Source organism: Tiliqua scincoides, chromosome 1 (assembly GCF_035046505.1).
Source record: "Tiliqua scincoides isolate rTilSci1 chromosome 1, rTilSci1.hap2, whole genome shotgun sequence".
NCBI classification, from domain to species: Eukaryota; Metazoa; Chordata; class Lepidosauria; order Squamata; family Scincidae; genus Tiliqua; species Tiliqua scincoides.
In genome coordinates, this window is record NC_089821.1 from 137,950,132 (window position 1) to 137,976,392 (window position 26,261).

General features: G+C 43.3%; 1 protein-coding gene and 3 pseudogenes across 1 annotated transcript in view; 3 read left to right on the plus strand and 1 right to left on the minus strand.

Moving 5' to 3' along the window:
• Nucleotides 1-26,261, plus strand: part of PKHD1 (PKHD1 ciliary IPT domain containing fibrocystin/polyductin) — a 239,695-nt gene that overhangs the window by 188,789 nt on the left and 24,645 nt on the right. The window contains exons 40-47 of the mRNA XM_066622360.1: nucleotides 1,233-1,338; nucleotides 2,753-2,875; nucleotides 12,565-12,700; nucleotides 13,005-13,251; nucleotides 16,039-16,216; nucleotides 17,344-17,539; nucleotides 21,836-21,901; nucleotides 22,923-23,060. Of these exons, the coding sequence (XP_066478457.1) occupies nucleotides 1,233-1,338; nucleotides 2,753-2,875; nucleotides 12,565-12,700; nucleotides 13,005-13,251; nucleotides 16,039-16,216; nucleotides 17,344-17,539; nucleotides 21,836-21,901; nucleotides 22,923-23,060 (1,190 nt within the window). The remainder of the gene's footprint in view (nucleotides 1-1,232; nucleotides 1,339-2,752; nucleotides 2,876-12,564; nucleotides 12,701-13,004; nucleotides 13,252-16,038; nucleotides 16,217-17,343; nucleotides 17,540-21,835; nucleotides 21,902-22,922; nucleotides 23,061-26,261) is intronic.
• On the plus strand, nucleotides 7,342-7,458 carry LOC136636987 (5S ribosomal RNA; annotated as a pseudogene).
• On the minus strand, nucleotides 8,632-8,748 carry LOC136637211 (5S ribosomal RNA; annotated as a pseudogene).
• Nucleotides 24,634-24,747, plus strand: LOC136637495 (5S ribosomal RNA; annotated as a pseudogene).

Below are 26,261 nucleotides of genomic sequence, written 5' to 3' on the forward strand. Positions count from 1 at the left end.
ACTTTGACACTAATCCCTTCTCTAGGATACTGTAAGCCAGCAATTTTCAATGTTTCTCTTCTCGCTGCACACTAATCTCTATGGTCTTCAACTCTTGTGATGTCACTTCTGGCTTCTGGGAGACCCTGCAGGTTCTGCAGCTCTGTTTCCTGGGCAACTGTCTGTAGTAGTGAATTGTCTGTCAGTTCACAGACAAACAATTCGTTACTACAGGCAGTTGCCCTAAAAACAGAGCTGCAGATCCCAGAAGAGTTTTTAAAGTGATTTTCAACCGCTGTGCTCCAAATTTCTGCAGCATACCTGCAGACCTTTCATGACACATCGGTTGAAAATCACTGCTATAAGCTGTTAAGGGTTCCAGCAGACCAATTCCACCCTCTATTTTCCTATCTTCAACTATCAACATTCCCTAAGTGCTTGAAGCCACTGAGCACAGAGTATTGTTGGACCATTTGGGGGCAGAAAACAATTTCTTTTAATTTGCAAACAAATATAGTTATGCCTATCTAGAGTGTATTCCTGTGTATGCATGAATCATTATTTTTGGGTGGTCTTGTTCACTTCCGAACTGCAAACCACTCGACCATCCACAATCAGTATTGGAGGGAATGATTTATTGAATTTTGTTGCCTTTTTCATCTATGAGCCTCAGATGCCACAGTCATCTGCAGCAAGCTGCTATATTAAGAGACATTGTGTCTTTTTGATGATTCAAGTTTTATTTCCTGGTAGAAAAACTGTGTGTTGCAAGTGCTGGATCCCTCCTGATGTTCAAGCGCTTTTGTTCAACCTGCTGCAAAAAGCCATTTCACAAAGATTTTGCACATAGTCCCCTTTTTGGCATTGTTTACCATCCAGTTTCCTGACTATCTGCTGCTTTTCTTGACTCCATTCACTTGGTAATTTCCTCCACCACAGTCTCATTCCTATGGGGTCAAATGCATCTACTGAACTCTCCTTCCCCAGGGTATAATAAAGGAAAGCAGTGCTGCCTCGATGTGGTTTGCAGTTATCTTTATAGGATCTATTCTATTGTAGCAGCTGATTTTGTGAGATGTTGTCTATGCATACATGCTGTGATCGTTGTTGTTTACTCTGGACTCTGTTATCCTAAGTATTGTATCACAATAGAGAGGATGGCTGTTATCGAATGCAGTTGCTTGGCCTAGTGTGTTGGGGGGAAAAAAAATTCCATCCTATTTTTTTATTATCTTTTGTTTCAATCTGAACAGATATGGACTCCTATTATATCCAGAGTATCATCCTCAAAGAGCAAATGATACAGCCCCTGTCATGCTGCAAACCTTCACGGCTTGGCAGTGCCAAGGTGGAGTTCAGGTATTGTTTTTACTTTAATTTATTTTTTTGTGAGTTTTTTAAATCACCATAATGCCAATGGCTCCAACTAACTGTACATATCTCATAGCATAGATTTTTAGGGCTAGAAAAGGGAACATAATGATAAGCCTAGTGGAGTACCTCTGGCAGCATAAGGTCTTGAGAATCAAACCTTGAATTTCTGCATTCACAGTTCAATCCTATTCAACTTTCCAGTGCTGACGCAGCTGCATTGCAGCTTCGAGGTAAGGGAACAAATATTTCTTTTGTTTGATGAGGCCTCCATGCCTGCATGGAGTTGGTATGGCTGCACTGGAAAGTTGGCTAGAATTGGGCTCTTAGTTGTGTGCATAGGAGTCCATATGCATGGTTATGTTTTCTTGGTGTCTGATTGTACATAAATTCTAAATGTTACCCTAAGGATTGGATTCCTTAAAAATTAAGAGTACAGATTGTGCATTCTGCTGTAGATACATTGAACGGAACATGTGAATTATATTCATATTCATATATTCACATGCTCCGTTCAAGGTATACTATACACAAGTGTTAACAAGTTCTGTTCAAGGTCTTCTGTACACTGACTATACTATACATATGACTGTATGCACCTAAGACAAACTATGTAAACAGTTTCAAGTAATGAGATATAACAGCCCAATTCTTTCTAAATCCCCACACAGTGCAGCAGCCTCAGCCCAGACTATGTTTGGTCACATGGGGGAATTTTGGCAGCTGGAGGTCTTCTCGGGGTAAGGGAACATTAAGCCCCAGAAGCCTCAATGGGTCAACTCAAACCTACACCAGCGATATCACTGGTGCAAGTCCAAGCTGATTAGTGCAGGTGAATCAAACCTGGAAAGGGGGTTAGGATATGGTGTGTACCTGCCCCTTGTCCTGGGCCTAATCCACCAACCCACCTGCCACATCTCCTCCCCATCCCCCTGACCTCCCCTGTAGTGGACTTACCTGGTCCACTGGGTGTCCTGTTGGCTGTTGGCTTGCAGAGGAAGGCTCCGGCCTCCTAGTGCACTGGCTACTAGCGCTGTTACAAAGTGCTTCACTTTTGCAACAGCGTGTCAGCAGAATGTGCTTTTCGCTGGCGCAGTGTTTAATTAGGATTGGACTGTAAGAAAAATGCCTTTTAAAAGTTATGTTTTAGGTGATTTGTAAATTCCTTAATTATTGAGGCAGCTGCTGTATTAGCTTCTGCCATTATTGGTTTTTCACTGTATTTATTTTTAATCTTCCTTGTAAGCGCTCCAAGTTTTTGTTACAAGCGTGTATTTTTTAAAATACAAATACAAGGACGATCTGATCTGATGACTGTAAGTTACACAGGCACGCCATATTCACTTATTCACTTCTTAACTCCTTTTACAATATTGTAATACTTTAAAAATATTTCCAACAGGTTACTAGCAGCAGCAACTTACAGCTTCAGACCTTCCACATTTGTTCCTGCAAAGACTTTGGAATTGACATTATGGAAAGCCTTGGAAACACCTCTGTTGCAAACAGCTTATTAATTGGCCATGTAAAGGTAAAGACTTCAAATTGTTCCATGCACTTAGAGGCGCATGACCTTTAAGAAAGCAATACTGAAGAACCAAAAATAATGCAGTTAAAAGCACAGCTTCTCTCGGAAATATTGGGCTGGTTTCTCTGGGTCATTCTCAGGCTCCACGTTTCCAACAACTCTAAGGAAGAGCCAGTCTTCTCTTTTTAATTTAAATGAAAGCATCGCTAGTACTGATCCAGATGACATTGGTATGATATCATTGCTATGCTATTTACTAGAGAAGCATTTCAACTATTTTTACTTTGCTGGTAGAGAATACTCTAAAAATGAGTGCTGCTACTTTAAGGTGTAGAATTTGTAGCAACAACACCCTTTGAAAACATTTCCGTATGTAATTTTTCATGCCAGATTGACAGCCCAGTCCTGCCACTGCATCCTGTGCGCCCATGGTAGCTGTGGGTGGCACCTTGGGAGAAGGGGACTTTTGTCCCCTTCCCTCGAGTAAAAGGAGTAGCCCTGCAGTGGGGCTACTCAATTCACCGCTGACCAAAAGGTTGGCGGTGAGATAAGAGCCGTCACGTCAGGCGCTGAGCCTGAGGCGAAGTCTGAGGATGTGGTGGAGTGTTGCTCCCTCGGTCCCCCCTCCCTCCCTCCCCGCTGCCTCCCCCGACACGCCTCCCCCACCCTCTCCCTGGCCTCCGCTTGCCTCCCCCCTCCCCGGAACGCCTCCTCCCCACCTCCCCCACCCCCGCTTTCCTTTCCGCTGCTTGGCAGTCAGTGTGACCGACGAGCGGTGGAGACCAGGCACCTGCCTGGTGCTAGCTCAGTGCCGGCCAGCGCTGGCCAACCACGGGTGCTCACCCGACATTAGAGCTCACAAATGTGCCTTATGGCCATAAGGCACATTTGTGACAGTGCATGCGACAGACAGTGAATGCCAGAGATAAGCCAGTGCGTTGAATTTAGGATTGGGCTCTCAGGCATGTTTCACTTCCTGGGGACAATGTAGTCCTTCAACTACAACTGCAGAAGTCCCTCCTCAGAATGCCATTGTTCTGAAGGGTGTACTTCATTCCTGCCTAGAGAGTCTGTTTGAGTTGTCTTCTTGGTTATCCTTCTTCCTGCATTTCTCTGGCAATGTTTTAATCCCTTTGTCTCTTTGTTTTTTTCTCTTTGTTTTTAAATCTGCAAAACAAAAATACTTCCCTGTGGCATAGTGAGGGTTTATCTATTCATCTTTATCCACTGCTTTGAAGCTGAGGAACACTATGTACTGCTGACTGTTAACTATTTATTGTGCTGTACTGAATTCCCTGTCCACTGTCCATTTTGCAAAGCCATTTTTATCTGATTTTTATTCAACTGAGTAGCAACAGTCAAGCAAATGTACGGTCAAAAGTAGTGGATATGTTTTGTGTTAGTCACGAACAGGATATGCAGGGAAGATGCTATACAATGATCTGCCAACATTGTACAGATACAGTTGCCCAGCAAGTTAAGTTGCATTCTTCTTCTTCACTAGAATTTCAAGAACAAGATTATGTAAATATTTTCATGTCATATATAAAAAGCAGGAGACGTTTATTATAGGAGGAGTGTCATTTCCTAAATTCTATTTTATACTGCTGGGTAGGGTACCCATGAGAAGCTATATTCCAAATGCAGTCTCACTGACAGTTCAGGTTCAGTCATAGTCCCACCAGGAACCTCTCTCATGCTGCTGCATCACCATTCTGCCTGGCTTGACCTGGCCTAGCCTAGCCTAAACAGTGACTGCAGCAATAACAGCAGTAAGTATGTTTAGAGCAGTATTTAGAGTATTTAGAGCAGGGGTGCCCAAACCCTGGTCCTGGGGCCACTTGTGACCCTCAAGGACTCCCAATCTGGCCCTCAGGGAGCCCCCAGTCTCCAATGAGCCTCTGGCCTTTCGGAGACTTGCTGGAGCCTGCACTGGCCTGATGTAACTGCTCGCAGCGTGACAGCCAACTGTTCGACCTCTTGCGTGAGCTGCGGGACGAGGGCGCCCTCCACTACTTGCTGTTTCACATCTGTGATGCAGCAGCAGCAAAGGAAAGGCTGACCTTGCTTTGTGCAAGGCCTTTTATAGGCCTGGAGCTATTGTAAGACCATTCATTTATATAAGTTCCATCTCTAATATATTCATTTATGTAAGTTTATTCAAATTTGAAATGTAAATTAATTCTCCCCCCCCAGCCCCTGACACAGTGTCAGAGAGATGATGTGGCCCTCCTGCCAAAAAATTTGGGCACCTCTGATTTAGAGGCCTCAATGGCCTCCTTCCTGGCACCTGGAATGTTTGCACCTTAAGCTCCAGGACTATGAAATGTAGCTTTCCTCCAAGGTACCTGGCATCAGTGGCATTCCCAGAGGGAGGACAAAGTGCTAAGTTTTGCACGACACCTCAGTGTGCCCTGTAAGCTGCCCCTCTCTCTTGCCACCGGAGCCATTCTTGGCGGTGAGATCAATGCAGAGATATTTCCTCCGTACTGTTCTTGCCACTTGGAATGGCCAACAGTGAGGAGGAAGGGCAGCTTACAGGGTGCATTGAGGCATCTTGCAAAATATAACTCCCCCCCCTCCCCGTGGGAATGCCACTGCCTGGTTCCTGTTCCAGTCACTAAAGGAGAGACAGCCTTAGACATGCTTGAAATTGATCCTGCTAAGCCAGGCTAGATAAGCATAGTGGATAGAAGTGGTGATGGGTTCTTGAGGGGGCAAGTCCGATCCTGGATCAAGTGAGGGAGCTTGCCCATCTTAGTATAATATAACCAGCCCATTTCATTATCAGACATCCCTTAGTGGCCCAATCCTCCAAATAGCCTCTTTGGGCATCTGCTTGTGCAGCTGAAGATTAACAAATGTAGATATAATAGGATAGAAGCCAGTTACCTAAACTTTGCCTGTAGCCATTGGCTGAGCAGCTATGATGTCATTCTGTTTTTATGATTACTTGTACTCTACAGTAAAGGGATTAGTTATAGGATACCATCAATAAGTACAACTGCTATGAAAGAAGGGGAAGATTGAGGGAAGTCTTTCATTTTCCTATATATTTTGTGCGTGCGTTTGTGTGTTTGGGAAACTAGGAAAGGGGGATGGGAACCAAGAGAGCGCCAAGGGTGTAGCTGGTGTAGAAATATCATCAGGCTTGGGTCGTGTGACAGGAGAGTTTGTGCGCTGTTTACACGAACGTGAGTGCAAGCAAAGGACTCATGATGATGATGATGGAGGATGGGGACCAAACAGCATGCATAGTGAACTTAGGATCCTGACGTGGAAAACTGGTATAGTATTTGTTTTATTTTGTTTTGCTGTTGTAAGAATGAACAGCACATGAGATTTTTTTTCCCCATACTTGTTAAAAGATTTTGAGGCACTGAACTGCCTTGTTCATCACAGCACCCCAGGGGTGTGATTATCTTTGATTATCTCATGATAAAGAGTCTGCTTGTCATAATTTACATCTTAATTTATGTAACTCTGTTCTTTAATAATGATGTCTCTTTAACATCAATTAAAACTTTATGACATTAATTTAACAGGAAAGCTAAATCTTCTATTCTGCTAACCCTTTTGTTTTGAAAAGATGCCTTTAAACCAGTTGTTGGTTCTGTGCTTGAACTGATTCAGGACCCACTGCACGGGGGGTGGCGGGTGGGGGGAAAGCTTCCATTAAGATCACTGAGAAAATTACCTACTCTTAAAGTTTTAATGTCATATAAGTGCACTTTTGCTTAAGAATAGCACCACAGACGGCATAGTATTCCTTATTTCCTCTAACAGTGCAATCCTATGCTCAATTTATGCCAGTGGAGCAGCTGTTCCACTGGTGTACGCTGTCACGAACATGCTGTAAAGCACAGTGCAGAAGACAGCAGCACCAATGAAAAGGCCTGTGACGGCCTGCCAGTGGAGGCCTTGACATGCGCTGGAGCAGGTAAGCACCAGGTGGTGGAGAGGCGTGGGGAGGGAGCATAACAGGACAGGTGAAAGTGGAGAGGGTGGGCAGACTGTGCCTAGAAGGGGAGCAGGATGATCGATGCTGGTATGCGCCATATCCTATTCCCCTTCTTGGGCAAGATCCTCTGACACCGAACCAGCTTTTGCCAGTGATTTAGCAGGCACAGGTCTGAGTAGACCCACTGGCTAGGCTGGGGTTTCCCTGGGGCAAGGGGACAAATGTTCCCTTACCTTGAGAAGCCCTTGAGCCTGCAAGATGCAGCGCAAGCTGTGCTGGTGCTGCTGCTTCGGCACAGGGGAATTTCATTAGAATCAGGCTGCCCATTTTGCACGTGCTGGTGAAGGTGAGAAAATTATCATACTTAAAAACAAGGATTCTGGACTTCATAGAATAACACTAGGGGAAAAAAAGCTTGCATTGAGTTAAGTGTAGAGATATGAAGGCTGTAAAATAGCATATTTTATATAATATAGCTCTAATATAGCCCTAATATAGCTCCAGCTCCAACTGTTACCCTGCATGTGCCCGATCTTGTCTGATCTCGGAAGCTAAGCAGGGTCAGGCCTGGTTAGTACTTGGATGGGAGACCGCCTGGGAATACTGGGTGCTGGAGGCTTATACCATAGTCTTTCGAGACTGAAGGTTGCCAACCAAAATAGCATATATTATATAGTTTCTAAAAAACAGACAAACCACCTGTGTTTTCCCAGGGTTCTTTTTTAAAGGAATTTTTGTACCATGTTTTCCTGTGGAAAATCGAACATTTGGGGAAAAGTAGGGGGAGAAAAACAAAACTAATTAAACATTTTCTTTCAGATGATTAGAGAAATACCTTGTAAGATATAGGCATGTCTCCTTATGGATTTTTCATAACACAGATTGGATATTATACAATAAATTAATTGGGGAATATAACTTGCTAACATGGATTGCTATTGATTGTAATAGAGATCCCGATCAGGAACTTGCACTTCATGCATAGGAAAAAAGCTGTTGTGTGTGCAGCACTTGAACATACAGCAGCACAGCTTGGCTGACTGGCTGGCTGTTCAGTTGGTATTTGTGTTCTTTAGTTTACTGTTGGTGATTGTGCTGAACTTTGTTTTGATTTTCTGTTTTTTTTAGCCATCTTATTTCATTTTTGTTCATTGTTATAACAATGATTGGTAATGCTGATAAGAATGTTGTGTAAGAATTACTGTGCAAATGATAGTGATAGGAAAAGGAAGGTGTTACTCTTGAGCAGGAGCTAGATATATTCAAAGAAACAAAAGGCCGTGTGGAATAATAGTTCATGCTACTGGGCTGAAATTTGTCTTTATTTGTCCTTCTGAAACATATATAAGTGCACCATAACTTGGCAACTCCCATCTCCTTCTCCACTTCCTTCATCAAGCCTCTATCATCCTTATAGTTATTTTAAAAAACAACAACAACACCCACTTTTATTATTGAAATTCTTTCAGGAAAAATAACTTTGCTGTTGAGAGTCTGAAACTCTCTAGCTCCTAACCCCTTTTCTCCATTGCAATGATTGTTTTATTAATGTGATCTTTGATAATGAGAGATTTCTTTGGAATGCAACAACCTTGTTACAGGAGAACAGATTATAGTGTATTAAAATAACATTAATACGAGCAATTAATCTATTGCAAAACTCAGAAATCAAAGATTCAAAGCAAGCAATATTAGATTGCATTACTGCTGTGTTTGGGTTGTTAAAGAAAAAATGCTCTTACAACCTGATGTTGTTGGTTGGCAACCTTCAGTCTCAAAAGACTATGGTATAAGCCTACAGCACCCAGTATTCCCAGGCGGTCTCCCATCCAAGTACTAACCAGGCCTGACCCTGCTTAGCTTCTGAGATCAGACAAGATCAAGCATGTGCAGGGTAACAGTTGTTGGAAAAGTTGTTTCAAAAGTTGAGGAATGCAGAACACTTTCAGTTATTTGGTCCAAACTAGGAGTCTACCAAGCATATTGCTCCTGCAGTGTGGTGTCAAGGCCTCTTGCACAACAGAGCTTCTGACTCCTCTTTGTTCTGACTTGACCCAGGCTTGTCCATCTTCTGCATCAAGGAGAATAAGCTGATGAATGTTTAAAAGTACCAGTCCGTCCGACCCCAGCATCCATGGATCTGGCATCCCTGAATTTGACTCACTGTGGGCTCAATCCTATCCAACTTTCCAGTGCCGATGCAGCTGCAGAGCAGCCCTGAGGTAAATGAACAAACATTCCCTTACCTTGAAGAGGCCTCTGCAACCACCACCCCCCGAATGCATGCTGCATTACATGCCCCATTGGCACGACTGCAACAGCACTGGAAATTTGGATAGGATTGGGCCCTGTGTTGCCCCAGAATACACACAGCACAGAATACATAGAAGTTGGCGCTGAATGGAAAGGATTGGAATAATTTCATTCATTTCCACTGCATTCAGCCCCATCTAGAGACTGAATGCAGTGTGGCTCTATACCAACGCATTCTGGGGCGACATTGGGAGACCTGAAATAAAGTCTTTAGAGCAATTTTTAGCCAGAGAGGTTTGGAAATGGCTTGGAAAGTTTTGCCACGCAAAGGTAAGAAACTCAATTTTTGCATGCTTTTTTTGTATTTAAAAGAACATTTAAACTGGGACCCTGGAATCTGCATAGGGTTCAGGAACTCAATCCCTGAAAATACTGGGGTCCAACTATACACGCGCACACAGGCAAAGGATAAACAGACTTGTGAAAGAGGTGGGAGTGATTTTTCTCTTTCTGATTGCCACCCAGACCTCAGAGGCGTTCAGAGTGAAGGGCCATCAGAGATGCACACTTGCCTTATTCTTTAGGCAGGGTCATGTGGAAGGAAGTTGTCCTTCAGGTACCTGTGCCCTAAGCCACCTAGGGAAGCCCCAACACTTTGAATTGTGCTCAGAAATGGGCTGGTAGCAAGTGAAGTTGTTAAGGGATTGGCAAGTTCTGCTCCCATCAGCGGATGGCACCTGTATTTCAGATGATCATCAAGCTTCAAATTCAACCCCATGTACAAGGCATTACAGCCATCTTAATCCAGAGATATGAGCATGAAGAATAGCGGCAGGTTAGTTCTGCCCAGGAGGGTCCACTGTTGGCATACCGGTCTTAACTGTTAATATTCCAAATGTACTGCTGTCAGTGGATAAGGAGAAGAGAGACTTGTTTGTGTAAGATGCAGCATCCAAGTGGATATAACAGGTAGGCAGAAATGCAGAGCTGGATAGAAGGGCTGGAGTACAGTGGCACAGTTGGGGATGGGGGTTGTAAGTGTACAGGTAGTACTGAAAAATCATGGGATTTGATGAGTGTAGGTAGTGAGAGAAAAGCAGAGACCTCAATAGGGAACATAAGAAGAGCCCCTCTGGGTCAAGCCAAAAGCCTATCTAGTCCACCTTCCTGAATCTCTCAGTGGCCACCAGATGCCTTAAGGAGCACACAAGACAACAAGATACTTGCATCTTGCTGTCACTCCCCAGCATCTGGCTGGGGATCTTTTTACCCCCAATGATAATTTACCCCCAATGAAGACACCAGACTGCGGTTTGGGTTCACCTTGGGCCACTTTTTTAAACACAAGGGACCAATTTTTTAAACATGAAGCCTACTGAACACACCGTCCCTCCCTTGCCAGTCTGGGGTAGGTGAAAAAATTGCCACCCACAGCTATCTTGGTTTACAGCAAAAAATTCCTGCCCAGCTCTCATGATGAGCAATAATCTCAGACTGTAACCTGAGAACCTGAAAGACTGGGAGAGGGAGAGCATAGAAGGACGTTCTTCATGTGGAAACACTGGACACGGATCCTGACAGACAGGAAGACAACCAACTAAGAACAGAATTCTCCAGGGTTCTGCATCCATGCATTTTATTATGAATATTTAGCACTTCTGAGACCAAGGTTTTCAGCAGGATTGAACTAAGGCCGAACCTAGGGATGATAGCACCAGATCTCTGTGTGTTGTTGTTGAAACTGTCAATAACAAGAGTGTTGAAAACGGGAAAAAACTTTGACCTGCCCCCATCACATAGAAAGATGGAATGTCTCATCAAAGATAGAATCTCAAAACACATAGACGAAGAGGCCTTGCTGAGGGAGAATCAGCATGGCTTCTGTAAAGGTAAGTCTTGCCTCACAAGCCTTTTAGAATTCTTTGACAAGGTCAACAGGCATGTCTAGGCGGGAGAACCCATGGACGTTATATATCTGGACTTTCAGAAGGCGTTCGACACGGTCCCTCACCAAGGCTACTGAGAAAACTCCGCAGTCAGGGAATTAGAGGGCAGGTCCTCTCCTGGATTGAGACCTGGTTGAGGTCCAGGAAACAAAGAGTGGGTGTCAATGGGCAATTTTCACAATGGAGAGAGGTGAAAAGCAGTGTGCTCCAAGAATCTGTCCTGGGACCGGTGCTTTTCAACCTCTTCATAAATGTCCTGGAGACAGGGTTGAGCAGTGAGGTGGCAAAGTTTGCAGATGACACCAAACTTTTCTGAGTGGTGAAGACCAGAAGTGATTGTGAGGAGCTCCAGAAGGATCTCTCCAGACTGGCAGAATGGGCAGCAAAATGGCAGATGTGCTTCAATGTCAGTAAGTGTAAAGTCATGCACATTGGGGCAAAAAATAAAAACTTCACATATAGGCTAATGGGTTCTGAGCTGTCTGTGTCAGATCAGGAGTGAGATCTTGGGGTGGTGGTGGATAGGTTGATGAAAGTGTCGACCTGATGTGTGGTGGCAGTGAAGAAGGCCAATTCTATGCTTGGGATCATTAGAAAAGGTATTGAGAACAAAATGGCTAATATTGTAACGCCGTTGTGCAAATCTATGGTAAGGCCACACCTGGAGTATTGTGTCCAGTTCTGGTCGCCACATCTCAAAAAGGACATAGTTGAAATGGAAAAGGTGCAAAAGAGAGCGACTAAGATGATTACTGGGCTGGGGCACCTTCCTTATGAGGAAAGGCTACAGCGTTTGGGCCTCTTCAGCCTAGAAAAGAGGCGTCTGAGGGGGGACAATCATGTCCCCCCTCAGGCGCCTCTTTTCTAGGCTGAAAGTTCTAGACATACAAAACTATGCATGGGATGGATAAAGTGGATAGAGAGATGCTCTTTACACTCTCACATAACACCAGAATCAGGGGACATCCACAAAAATTGAGTGTTGGGAGAGTTAGGACAGACAAAAGAAAATTTCTTTACTCAGTGTGTGGTCGGTCTGTGGAACTCCTTGCCACAGGATGTGGTGACGGCATCTGGCCTGGATGCCTTTAAAAGGGGATTGGACAAGTTTCTGGAGGAAAAATCCATTACGGGTTACAAGCCATGATGTGTATGTGCAACCTCCTGATTTTAGAAATGGGCTATGTCAGAATGCCAGAAGTGGAGAGCTATCCCTATATCCACTGTTTCCCTCCCTTCAGCCCTGCCCTCCAAGCATTGGAGGGGGATGGACCACAAAAAGAGAATCTAGGGGCATGGGGATTGTCCTGCATTTCTCACCAGAACCTTTGGTGTTTATTTCTCTGTGTAATTGGAAAATGTGTGTTTAAGTACATGGACCAGCTACCATCATGTCTGATTTAACCCCATATCACTTCATTGTGTCAATGTATCACATGAACCTCTGTTGATTTCCACTCATAGAAGTCCTACATCTTGATTCTCCTCACATTCTTAATGTGTCTCTTCTTACACTGTTTTTGCAGTATCTCAACTGTATGCTGATGGGGCTAAAAACTCCCAAAAGGCAGGAGTTGTTGATTTCTAATACAACCTTTATGAACTTTGACATTCACAATTGCACTGCAATTGCCACCTGTTCTGGCTGTGACCAAGGTCAGGGTAAGCTAGTCTTTCTATCCTAATGCAGAATGTGGGGAAAATAATGAGTGAATAGTGTTGCACTAGTGATTTAAGAAAGTCGTGTTCTAACTATGTTTATAGTAGGCTATTAATGGGTGGAGGTGCTGGAGATTTCCAGTCCAAAGCAATGTGTATTTTTGGAACTGCTGTTAAATTAGTAATCAGTTCCAGATAATAAACTGTAATAGTGTGATCTCTCACAAGATCTCTTCTTTTTTAATTGGATGGGATTTTATAAGCTATCATTTCCTCATTTAGGAAACTGATCTCCTCCTTTCCTCAGGTGGATTTACAGTAAGAATAGAACGAGTGCTACTGCTCAGTGCGCCAAACTGGATATTGTTCCCATTTCTTCATTCTGCCATTCTCAAAGATCTAGATGGCTCTGTCACAGGACAGGAGGGCAGTCATCTCCTTCCTTCAGTGGATACACTTCCAGCTTCCTGCATGGCAAGTGTCAATGCCAGTCGAGCTGTCAGCGGCAGTGTTTGTTATGGAAATATTACTTTTCACCGTATGTCTATTGGCCTGTAAGTCTCTCCTGTTTCTTAAGTTTCACTCATTACTTGGGCACTCTCATATTACAGATTGACAGGATTTCTGATCTGATATGTAGATTTCATGAGTTGATTAGACTGTTTGTGAACATGCACAGAGCAGCACTGCCTCAAGATCCACTCCATGGAAGGCACTCCATGGAATACCTGCAAGAGTTTGACCTGCAGCCAAGTTGAATATTTGTGCACAATCCAAGGGAATGTCTGCAAAACATTTGCAGACCATCAGGTTGATTTGTCTCCAAGACTCCGATAGCTACAAAAAGTCAAACCTTAGTGACCACTGCCTGCTTGCAAAGGCTTGAATGGCAAAGAAAATTTGCAGACAGTTTACTTGCAAATGTAAAAACTTCTGCAGCCACGTTTGGCCTTGTTTTAGTCCTGCTTGCAGACCTCTAAACACGGGAACTCAATATGTTGAGCGTTCCGTGGTGGAATGCTTACAACATCAGGATCAGTTTGCATTGCCATGTACGTCTTTATGGTGCCATGTGCACTGAAGGCACAGTCTAAATAATACAGGTGAGCCTGCTTCACCCTTCTAGGGACAGTTCTGTGGGCAAGTGTTTGATCCTAGCCCCAAAGAGTGATGGCAGCAGCCATGTGCAGCAGAATCAAGATGGAGAAGCACATGTTCTATGTGCACAGTTCCTCTACGTGTAACTGGATCAGTGGAGAGGGATGATGTACCGAAATATTGAGCTAGCTTCCCATTTATGAAACAATACACTGTGGTAGTGATACCCATTTGAACAGCACTGTTCTGTCAGCTTTCAAAAAAAAAAATACTGCTTTATTTTCTAGAGACAGATAATTAGAGATTATTTCACAAAAGCACATAACAGAAAATGTTTAGAACCGCTAAACACAGTATTTGCCTTATACACACTGATATGAACCCTTAGGATAAGTAAGTAAACATAAACAGGAGGCTGAATATTTATTCTGCTTGGAGTTAACAAAATCCTTTGTGGGTCATTTATGTTCAATAGTTCCGTGTTCAGTAGTTCTACACACTACACTTGAGCTAAATTACATAACGGTTTATGCCAACATGATGGTAAAATGTAACTCAGGCTGTGAAGTGCCATCACTAGTCTTGCCAGATTTCGGAAGCAAATTGCTTCTTAATTGAAACTTACTTGCTTGTAATAATATAGCATTGCCAATAAATCATCCTGGAGTTGTTTTTGTTTTGTTTTTGTTCTGAACAATTTGCAAAGACTCTTAACCACTTGAGGGTTAATTTTGCATTATGACTGTTGCCTCCTCCTGGTTCCTTATGCATTAAAGACAGGAGCAGATCCTAGAGAGTCCCCCCCCCCCCCCTTGGTAATGAAAGCTCTCTTGTGTTAATGATCCATGCAGACTCCCTCAGCTCCTCCGAATTACAAATACTCATGCCCTACTCTGCTCCATTAACATTAAAGAGAGGTAGATTGGTGGCTATTTAGGGCACAGTGAAAATCACTGGCTATTTAGGGCAAATTAAAATGGTGCTAATTATGGTTGCAGGAGTGCTCAATTATGCTAGCAATATAGTAGTTCTGTTTTGGTGCTAGGGTGACAGTGTATAAAAGCAGAGCCATTGTCTGGAAAGAGAATATGATTCTCATCTAACAGCACTTTTTCAGGGGGAATTGTTGCCTTTTCACACTTTCAAGCAACATTTTGGTTTGGCAGTATAGATGGTGTAACTTCACACACTGATGGTGCAGTCCTAACTTTACGCTGGCACAGCGACCTCTGCAGTGACTTAGTGTATTGCAAATGTGCCATAAAGCATGTTTATAACACCCAGTGGGTAGGCTGCACTGGTGGGGAGGTGCTGCCTTCAGATTCTGCATCCAGTGGAGCAGGTAAGCTACCGCTGTGCCACACAGGAATTAGAAGGAAAGTGGAAAGGGGATGGGGAAGGGCTTGGGAGGGGGGATGGATTGGTGGTGCTGGCTTACACCAAATCCTATTCCCCCTCCTGGGTCTGAAAGCTCAACATGGGGCTATTTGGTTTTTTGCAGTGATTTAGTTGGCTCTGGTCCAAGTAGCCCCATTGTGCAGGCTGGGGCTCAACACAGCATATTGGGAAACATAAAGGGAACTTTTGTTCCCTTACCTTGAGGAGACCTCCACCCTGCTCCTTCCCATTGGATACCTGACCCTGCTTCGCCCAGCACTGGTTAGGATTCGGCTGTCCATTTCTTTCCTTTGGTTTTTCGGTGTGTGTGTGTGGAGGGAGGGAGATGTAAGAATGGTATTGGAAAGACGTGGGCCTCTCAGATATTGGGGCTTGACCCAACAATGTGAGTTTGACTAATTTTGTATCCATGGTTCGGGCCTTGAAAAATCTCATTGTTTTGTGTCTTTTATGGAATGACTTCTGTGACAGGAAGTTTCTCTGCCTTAGGGCCAACTTGCACAACCTCCCTGTTTACAATGGGAAGTTTTGTTTTTGTGGCTATGGTGGCAGCTCCTTGCACATGGGAAAACAGATCAAATGACTTACCTATTCATTATGAGCTGTGCTGGAAATGATGACGTCTGCAGGCTCTGCTTGTGGCAAAAAGGTCAGCCAATTCAGTTGGCGCTAACAATCAACTCTAACAGTCAACACTTGCTACCTGTACCATCTCCACTTATGTTAAACGAAGGCTATGAAAAACGATGTAGGGGCAAATATGGGTCAATTGGCCCACTAAAATAGCAGCAACAGTTAGACAATGAAATGTTATTCAGAAAGTTTCTCTATTTTTTCCCCCCCAGAAAGTCTCCATTGTATCATCCTTACCATTTAAAAGTGACCGATAGTAGAAATAAGACAACCACTGTCAATTATGTGTCTGATACTTTATCAAATGCCTTTGGCTGGATGGTGCTTCTTTTGGATCAGGAAACTTATACTCTGTCATTTGGCAGTCCACTGATCAGTAAAAATCTGCAGGTACTACAAGATATCCCCCCTCCCATTGATAAACTGAATTGGTATACTGTATTTGTTTTTCTTGTGCAGGGAGTGAATTTTGGCATTTGTGGAAGGACAGAAAGCATTCCTGAGCTAAGAGTTTGGTATAATTTCATATTTAATACTAACAAAAGGTGCTCTTTAGTTGGGTGGTTCTGGCACAGAGTGGGGCATGTATAGAACCATATTTGGGGCACGAAGAACCAGGATGGTGCAGTGTTTTGGGAGCTGGACTTAGACCTGGAAGATCCAGGTTCACACCCTACTTAAACATGAAACTTCCTGGGTGACCTTGGTCCAGTCACTGTGTGTCAGCCTCATCTACCTCACAGGGTTATTGTGAGGACCAAAGGAGGGAACCACCCTTTGCACCATGTACACCACCCTGTGCTCCTTGGAGGAAAAGTGGTATAGAAAATTGAAAAATAAAATAAATATATGCAGTCCATTTGGGATCTTCACAGGGCCAAAGTTATTTTTTATCCTCAGGAAACAACCTTCATGGTCAAACTAGATGCTTTGTTAAGGTCATGATTAGGAGTAGTATTCCTGCTGTTCTTTTAGGCTTTCTATTCAATAGCAACCAGCTCAGGATCTTGGGAAGGGGAGTAGGACATGACCCCACAATGGTCCTGATCTAGATCAGCCTAACTGCTGTTTGTTTTTGGGGGGGACGGGACGGAACAGAACAGGACGGGGACACTCCCATAGACTTCTATAGAAAGAGTGGAGGGCCACACTGGGCCATCTATTGTAAGGATCTTCTGCCTTGTTCTAAAATGCCTGCCTTTCCCCCCTCTTCAGTACATGCATTTTGTGCTTTTATTAATGAGAAAATGCTTTTGAAATGATGACTGAACCAATTTTGTCAAGAGCAGCATGAGAGCAAAATATAAAGTTCACCATTTCTGAGCTGGAAAACAGCATATGGGAAGCCTGGATGAAATAGTGCGGGGTTGGGGAGGGCATTGTGGGCTGAGTGAATAAATGCTGTGGCAATTGGTACAGCTTTCGCTTGTCATCTCTGAGGTATTCTGCTAAGCTGCAAACAAAATTTGAAAACAGATTTTTAAGAGCATGCATGTTTATTTTGTTTTCCTCCTTAGTACATAGCTACATTTGATAACTTCGCAACTGGGAATTATTTACTGGTGGAATACGAAACCCTCTCATCCCATATCAATGCCACAGTGACCTGTGGGACAAAGCAAGGATCACAACTTCAGTCACATCCTTCGCATATGCATCACAAGGGCTGCGACTGGTTTTTCAATAGGGAACAAAGGAAGTTAATCTATTTGGGTAAGAGCAAATAAATAGATTTCTGTTTCTGATGAGTCCCTTCGAGGCAGTGGGTCTTTCCATGCCCACTCTACTCAAGCCTAGACAATGGTGGGAATTTTCAGTCATAGCTCCTCTCCAAGACGAAGCACCAGAGGTTGAAAGGAATCCTCCTGGTATTTCCTCTCCTCCTTAACAAGTATGAGCAGATATGCTTCCTGTTGTGGGTTCTTTTGTTTCCAGCATGCTCTGTATGTGTTTTTGTAAATGCTCTCTCATAGAGAGGAAACTAAGGGCTCAATCATACCCAACTTTCCAGTGCCAATGCAGCCCTGAGGTAAGGGAACAAACTTTCCCTTGTGTTGAGGAGGCCTCCCCACCACAAGATGTAGCGCATGCCCCATTGGCGTGGCTGCATTAGCACTGAAATGTTGGATAAGATTGGGCCCTAAATACCTTTAGTGCTGCCCTGGGACTTCTCAACACTTGGAAAGCTGATGAACACGTGACAAGTGACTGACTTTCTGAATGAACCATTATTTGTGTTGCATGGCTCCCACTCTGCAGATTTTAGCCACTGCAGCGAAATTCCCTGTAAAAGGTGACTTTGGCTGGCAAGCTTAAAACAGGCCTGAATCATGAGGAAGCCACTTCACACATACAACAGCCTGTGCCATGAGGCAAGCAAGTAGTTCCTTGACAACCATTCTGTCACCATGTCCTAAGCAGACAACAGTCTCTCACACAGCTGGCAGGGTTGGAACATGAGGGACTATCTTAGGCCTGTGGAAGCCTATTAAGGCTGAAGTGGTATTCTATAGTTACTATTTAGCTCTGTTACGTTTTTGATTGCCTGACCACTTGAAAAAAAGAAATTAAAGTATAAAATTGTATCAAAAATCATGGTCCCATCGACGCTGAATGGCACCAGGATGCTATAGTACAGGGACTTTTTGTAGATCCCGTTGCTTTTTGAAAGTTTACAGCCTCTTGTGCACAATTGTGATATTTCCTGGGCAGGATAAGAGCAGTGGTGGCTGCAGATTACTAAGCAAGCCCCTTGTGCACTTATATGCTACAGACATTGTGGACATTATTTCTGTTCTCTTCTGACACCTTTTTGGACTTGGGGAGCAGTGGGTAAAGTCCTGGGAAGGAGTCATCATCGGCAGTAATTACACAAATTATCAGGATGCCAAAACAATGAATCCTTATGAAGAGCAAGCAGTCCTGGAGGAGAAATGGGGATGCTGCAGCAGCCATAGAAATTTAGAGTTGTAAAGTTGCAGGAGTTGCAATAGTGTGGAGAGAAACGGTGTGGGGTACAGCTGTATTTAAAACAAAGCCTGTGTTGCATTTCCAGCCATACACTGAACTCCAATTTCATCCCATGATTTCTGTCAGGAAGAGTATGCAAGCTCTGGGGCTCCTTTAGGGCAGAAAAGAGAGAGGAAATTAGGAATGGTGGCCTTTGAGAAGTCAGGCTTTCAGTGTCCCCATATTTCTTCTGGCCTAAGTAATTGAACTCTTTGCAAAAAAAGAGAGCAGGTTGGGTTATAATCCTCTGAACATCTCCACTTATGATACAAGAAATTGGCTTTATTTTTGAGTTACATTAATGGTCTGAAATAATTAGTCAACTAATTAATCCCGTTTACAAGCTTTGTAGGATTCTTCAGCTGTCACTCACTTCCAAGCCTCAGGCTTCCTGTTTAGTGTCTGCTCTCATGTTCATGTGACTCAGTCTCCATGGCTACAGATGCATCTGCTGACACCCCCTACACTATTTACTGCTTAATTAAGAATTTCACGCTCAGCCCTTATCTGCCACAAAGAACAAGAACATGCTGTTAAGAAATTCCAAATTTAGGCCACTGCATAAGGAGAGCCTTTCTTGTAGGCCTGATTCTGTGGAGCCTCTTTAACTCTTCTCTTGGCAACTGAGATGCCACCTTTCAATCAAAAATCATTAAATGGGGCAGAGATAATGAGCATGCAGCATATCAAAAGGAGGATGTTTGCTTGGGCTGGAGAGGAAAAGCTGAACGAGCCTATAAGCAGCCAGCACTTCAAAGGAAGAGGAGGGTTGCTCTGTCAGCAGGACTGATAAAGCCTCATTTGTTCCTGTGTGACTTATGTAAAGGGACTTGGCGTGTTAGAGTCCCGTCTTGCAGACGTGGGTCCCCTGCCCTCTCAGTGCTTGTGTGTCAGCAGTTAGGCAGCTGGGCCCAAACCGTATCAGCCAGAGCATATAATCACTTGACTCCATCTCAACAATGGACACTTGTAGGGGGTGGTCAGGAGGAGGTCTGTGCAACAATAGGAACACAATTATTGCAGCTGCTAGGGAGGGCCATAATTCTTCTTAGAGAAACTAAAGGGACCTTGTAGAGGTGGAGGGAGGGGGGGACCTGGGTGTATTATTAATAACCAGACTTTTGGAACTACTTTGCTGTGCCGGTGGGGTTCCAGCAGCTGCTCTTGTCCTGGCCTTCTCTAATAATTGTACATTCTGTCAGAGGTCAACTTACTTTTGACCTTCTCCTTTTGTGCCAGTTAAAAGCCTTTTAGGGTGAATTGTCGGATAGTGGCAGGAGTGAATTAAACCTCAAAATTTAATGTCAATAAAAACATATCAGATGCCAGCTCATTCACAGGCGTGCTCCTAAATTCACACAGCCTTTACTTCAGCCTGAATGACACAGTTAAAGAAAAAGACATTGTTATTCAGAAAGTTGAGCATCTGAAGGAAGCCACCATGGAGAGCAGCAGGGACTGTTTTAATGCTCTGTATTCTTCATCCTTTATTCGCTTTGGCAAGTACTGTGTATACTCTCAGAATTGAACAGTGAGCCTAGATACAAACAAAACCAGAGCTGGTACAAGGGAGCAAGCTGACTAATGCCAGTTGTCATGCATCAGATTTTTTTTTTCTTTGAGTCTGCCTTCTTTTGACAAATTGAGATATGAACAGAGCAATCCTATGCATTTCTACTCAAAAGTAAACCCAGTTGGGTTCAATGGGACTTACTTCCAGATATGTGTCTAGGAGAGTTAGCCTAAGGCTGCAAATAAATTCCATTGAACTCAACCGACTTAACTTCTGAGTAGATGCGTGTAGGATGGCACTGCATGTGACCCACGGAGGCATAGATAACTAATCTGAGTCTATTTCGGAGATTCACATGCAAGTCATATTGTGACATGTGTGTATTTTCCTGACATGCAGAGTTTTCAGAGGACTGTCCAAATTTTCAAATAAGAGAATGCCCCCTACCAAATCCATTTCAAGGGACAGAGACAGAAATTCTGAGTTTGGGTGCTCTTCCAAACTTTTGTAGCTGTGCTTCTCTTGTGGCTAAATTTCCCCCAGCTATTTTCCCTCCTAAGGGAAGTGCTACCAACACACTTCAGTATAATATGCATAAAGTCCAAACTACATGGGAAGATGTGATCCACGTCTTCAGATACAAACCTGAATCAACCATGTATAAATTGCCATTGGGTATGATTTAAAGCATAAAAAAGGAGAACAGGCAGATGGGTGATGAACTCTTCCCAACCTAGCACTTTCCCCTCTGTGGTCCCTGAAGTCGTCCCCCCCCCCGACTGACACCAGGCCAGCTAGGTGAAAAGCTGCAAGTGTGGACATGGTTCAGCATCCGTCCCCCGTCCCCCAAACCAAGCTTCTCCTGAGTTTTGAAAAACACTTGCTCTTGAGGTTGTTGTTATTGTATATTTATAACTTTCCAACAAAAAAGTTTTCAAAACAGTTTACGTTTCAAAGAAATAAATGGATGGTTCCCTGTCCCAAAGAGGCTTACAACTTGAAAAGTAAAGGGGGGGGGCTATAGAATATTCTGGGATGAACAGAGACAGGTGCTTTCTTCCTACTACCACTTTAAAAGGTGCCTTTTTGCCCTGGACCAGCAGGACCATTAGTTACATACATGGGTGCACACTTCAACAGCTCAATCCTATGCATGTCTACTCAGAAGTAAGACCCACTGAGATCAATGGGACTTATTCCCAGGAAAATACGTATAGAATTCCTGCCTAAATGAGGTTGGGCCTGACCCCTGTTTAAAGATATGACTCGCCACATCACTGCAACTGTGTGTAGGTTGGCCCTGAGAGAGCATTTATAAAATCAGCACCCTTCAATGCATCTGCTCTTGATATGTAGTGAAATCCTTATTATTACTTTGGAGGATGAACAGAAAGGTGAAATGGGAAATGAAGCATGTTGCATTCATGTTCAGTGTTGATTCATTAGTTTCTGTGATCTGTTTGTAAACTACCAACTTCTAATTTTAGTTACAGGCAGAGGCCTAATTGAAGTGACATTCAGAGCTGAAGACACAGGTCCTCTACCTGTTCCAGGTATGTGAAATTGGTTAAAAAATACTCCACTCTCCCGGTTTTAGCACTCTGTTTTCAGGGATGTTGTGATTATTGTTAACCATAATATTGCAATATCGTAATATGCGCTTGCATATTCTTAGAACAGTAACTGTCTACCTTTTCCTTTACTTTTGACCTGCTAAAAATGATTCTCCTGATTCAGTAAGGGTGATCTGTGCATGGAAACACTCTTCTAAATATCCCTCCCTCTGGGAAGAATGTCGCTGAGAAAAGCAAAACCCACCATCCAGGGCTGTGTACCTGCCCTTCTGTATGAATGCTCACCATTGTAAGTACAGTTAGCACTGCAAGAAGTTGCTGATGGTACCAGCCACCTATTTGTTAGGGAGAGAGATTGTATCCAGGTATTCTGTAGTCTTGTTCTCCCCAATTGGTTCTAATTGGCACTATCAGAGCTGCAGGGAATTCTGACAGGATCGAGACCCAAGTTAAACCAACATGGAAATGCAAAAAAAGTAGTTTGCTAAACTGACACATTTTTAAAAAATAATTGTTTTTTAGGACACTTTGAAACTGAATGACTGAAACCTCTTTAAATTAAAACCTTTTTTGTGGTGTTAAAACTTACATTTTTTCACTTACTTAAAGTGTATTGATCTTTTAAATCATAATGGAAAATTCAAATATTTTCCTTGCTGTTGAAATGGAAGAGTTGGGAGAGGCATCACTGGGGAGGGGGTGAGTTCATTGTTGCCCCAAGCTATGATTTTGTTATAGGATGAGAAGCATCTACTTTTACTTTGAAAAACATGATAAATCTGTGACTAACTCCATGATTTGTAATACTTTTCATGCTGCTGTGAACAATATGTATAATATTATTTTGATGGTTAAAACCAATATATCAACTTGACAATTACAACTGCTACTAGTCGGTTTTTATGAGGATGAGCACCTTGCTTTAAATTCCTTGGCTGTACTTACTTCTAAAGAACTTGGGTGGCACTGTTTGCAGTAGTATGACCTTTTCCCCCCCTAGATCCAGCTCCTCCTCCTGCTTCTTTTCCTTCTGTTTTGAGATGGTCTCAGGCTGAGTCTTGGGATGGCGTGACAAAAGGCTGGGGTGGTTACAATAAGACCATACCATCGCCTGGTGAAGATGTCATCATTTTGTCTGGTACGTAAAAGTTATTAATGTTCAACAGTTCTAACTTACGCAAGAGCTCTGGCACACAAAAGTCACAAATAGTGTCAGTTTGTATAACTGATTAATACACAGAGAAACCAGTTAATGTTGTTCAAAGGCATCGTGGATTCTACTTGACATCATACAGAAGTTCAATGTTCCCTATACATGCTCATGTATCCTAAATTCCCACGGCAAGCATGTATGCGCGCACTTAGAAATGTGCCCAAATATGTGTATTCTCCTCCAATTAAAAAATGCCTATATTTTAATAGGAGGATTTACTTACTATTTCACAAAGCAGCTGTTATTCACAGCCTTCTTTAAGGATTCTTGGTCATGAATCAATAGTTTTGCCTTTTTGTCACTGGAAGAAAATGAGGAAGCCTTTCATATCCCAAACAGGGATGCAAATTCAGTGCAGCATGACTCGAGTCGAGTCGAGTTGCGAGTCTCCACCCCCTTTAACTAGACTAGAAAATGAGTCCTAACAGGTGGGAAAAAAACAGAGTTGCTGACAGGATGTGTGTGTGTGGGAGTTCTCTTTAAAAACTCCCCTGATCTTCCTGCATATTACATCAGTAAACAAAAGCCATGCTGCTTGGGTTCTGGGAATGCACGAGAGAGGAAGAGAGCGAGAGAGCACAAACCAACTATTGCCGCATGGGAGCAAGTGATACAATGAGCACACATACTGTGGGTGGCTTGTTTTCTAATGTTCCGGGAACCTCCTCCCTCCGGCTTCCCCATCCCTCCGTGCTTGCAAAAACCCACTTGTCCTTATGGCCAAACTCCCTTCCTTATCCGTGAGGCTCCTCCCCCGCTCCCAGAGACACATAATCAGGACGGATCCTCCATCCACTGGTGCAAGTCCAAGTAGGCCCATCAGGCCAACAGAGGCTTACCCCTGGGCAAGGGAACAAATGTTTCCTTACCTGTGGGAGACCTTTGGGACTTTCCCTCCTCCACACAGGATGCTGCATGTGCTCCGGTGGCATGGTTGCACAGTGGGGCTGGACAGAATTTAGCTGTAAATCTTTTTTTTTTTTTTAGGTGGAGCGTTCTGTTATTTTACTTTGTAATTTCAGTCTGATTTATCTTCTCAGTCTTTGTTATGACTCTTATTTAACCTACATTTTCTTGGGAATTATTTGCTTTTCCTTTTCTTTCCTGGCATTGATGAGCCCCAGGAAGTTGGAGTACCAGGACATGTCATAAGAATAATCTGAACAATCTTGATGTGTGATATTATTATAATTATTTTTATCGCTTTTTTATAATTATTTGAAACTTAGAATGATGTGAAATTGTTTCTTCAGACAGCAAAGGAACTGTCTATCCTTTAACAAAAACAGCTAAACTAAAAAAAAATTAAGCAAGAGAAAGGTTAGTAGAGGAAGAATATTAACTTGAAAGCAGTGCACTTGACATGTAGGTTCTCCATAGCAAAAACTAAGGAATTTCCACATCCATATTGACCATATCTTTGGTAGGATCAATATAAACAGAGGCAGGGGAACAAAAGTCAGGATACAGAGAAAGATGGATAGTTTATTTCTATTCAGGCAACTGTTACCCTGCACATGCTTGATCTCATCTGATCTCGGAAGCTAAGCAGGGTCAGGTCTGGTTAGTACTTGGATGGGAGACCACCTGGGAATACCAGGTGCTGTAGGCTTATACCATAGTCTTTCGAGACTGAAGGTTGCCAACCAATTTCTGTTTTTAATGAATTAAATATCTGTTTCTGATCTGTTTTCCTGGTGAACTTCATCCTTGGATGGCTGAAGCCCACTTTGAGCCGAATGTGAGTTCTCTAATTTGCTTTTCATTGCATTTGACTATTGCTGCCATCCTAACCACACTTTCCTGAGAGTAAGCCCCACTGAACAAAAAGGACTTACTTCTGAGTAGACCTGGTTAGGATTGTGCCCATAGTTGCTTTTGTTACTTTGCATTTGACTGTGTGTGAACATGACAAAACACCCAGTGGATCACACAGGATTAAGCAAATAAAATGACATTCAATTGCAATTAAAAATTAAAAAGTCAGTCCAGCATTTCAGTCATTAAAAACTCTCCTGAACAAACAGGTCTTAGGGCCCCACTAAAAGGTCTCCAAAGAGGAAGCAGTTCTTAACTCCAAGGGGAGAGAATTCCAAAGTTGGGGCACCACCACAGCACCACTGAGAAGGCCTTATTCCTCACCTTTTTGGAGGGTCACAGCAACCCCTGGTAATTTTAAAAAAAGTCCCTTTTCTCCTGGCAGCAGTGCAATTTCAGGAGTGTTGTCATTGCTCCTCCATTGCAAGGACTTACAACTTCCCAAACTCTGTGATAGACCGTGCAACCCTACCTCCCTACACCTGTAGTTGTGGCAGCTTTTATATGTGGGAATTAAGTATCTTAATTAGGAAGCAATCTGGATTCATTACTAGATTCATATTGAAAGTTTAGCTGAAAGGAATACTAGTGTAGGAGGAAGGAAACAGGTGACTTAAGGCCAAACTAAACATTATATTAGGAAGTCTACACTCAGATCTCTGACTTCTTTTCCCAGAGTAAAAGTAGCAGGGTGGAATCAGATTGAGATTATCGGAGTTAGGTAGGAATCTTTGGGAGTGAAGTTTACCTTTTTCTCTCATAGTGTCATTTTCCCAGGGTTGGGAACTCAAGTGAGTGATTCGGACTTGAGTCATGAAAATGTGTGATTTGGGGTGACTCGTGAATCACACACATGGTAGACTCTGAAACAGACTCAAGTCAGGGCCCCCTGACTCTGCACTCATGCACACATGTGCAGACTCGAGTCTGCCTGTGTCTGGGTGTGCTTGCTTACTGTTTTTGCAGCATGCAAAACCTTGTGGGGCCAGCATTCTGACCAGGCGAGCAGCAGGGAGGTTCCAGCCAGGAGGCAGGAAAGGGCTAATGCTTTCCTTTTGCAATGAATGGGGAAGGTGGGACTGGGCTCTTTTTTCCTGCCTCTGATAGGAAGGAAGGAGCAGATGATCATTGGACAAAGGATGTACATTCTCATATTTTCATTGGCTAAAGGAGGGCAGGAGGAGGAGCCAAGGGGATGCTCTTGCCTTCCGATTGGCTTGAGAAGTCCAGAGAGGGGGAGGAGGCAGGGAGAGAAGGGGAGGAGGATGCTTCATTTAATTATCAGCTACAGTGGGACTACTTCTTATT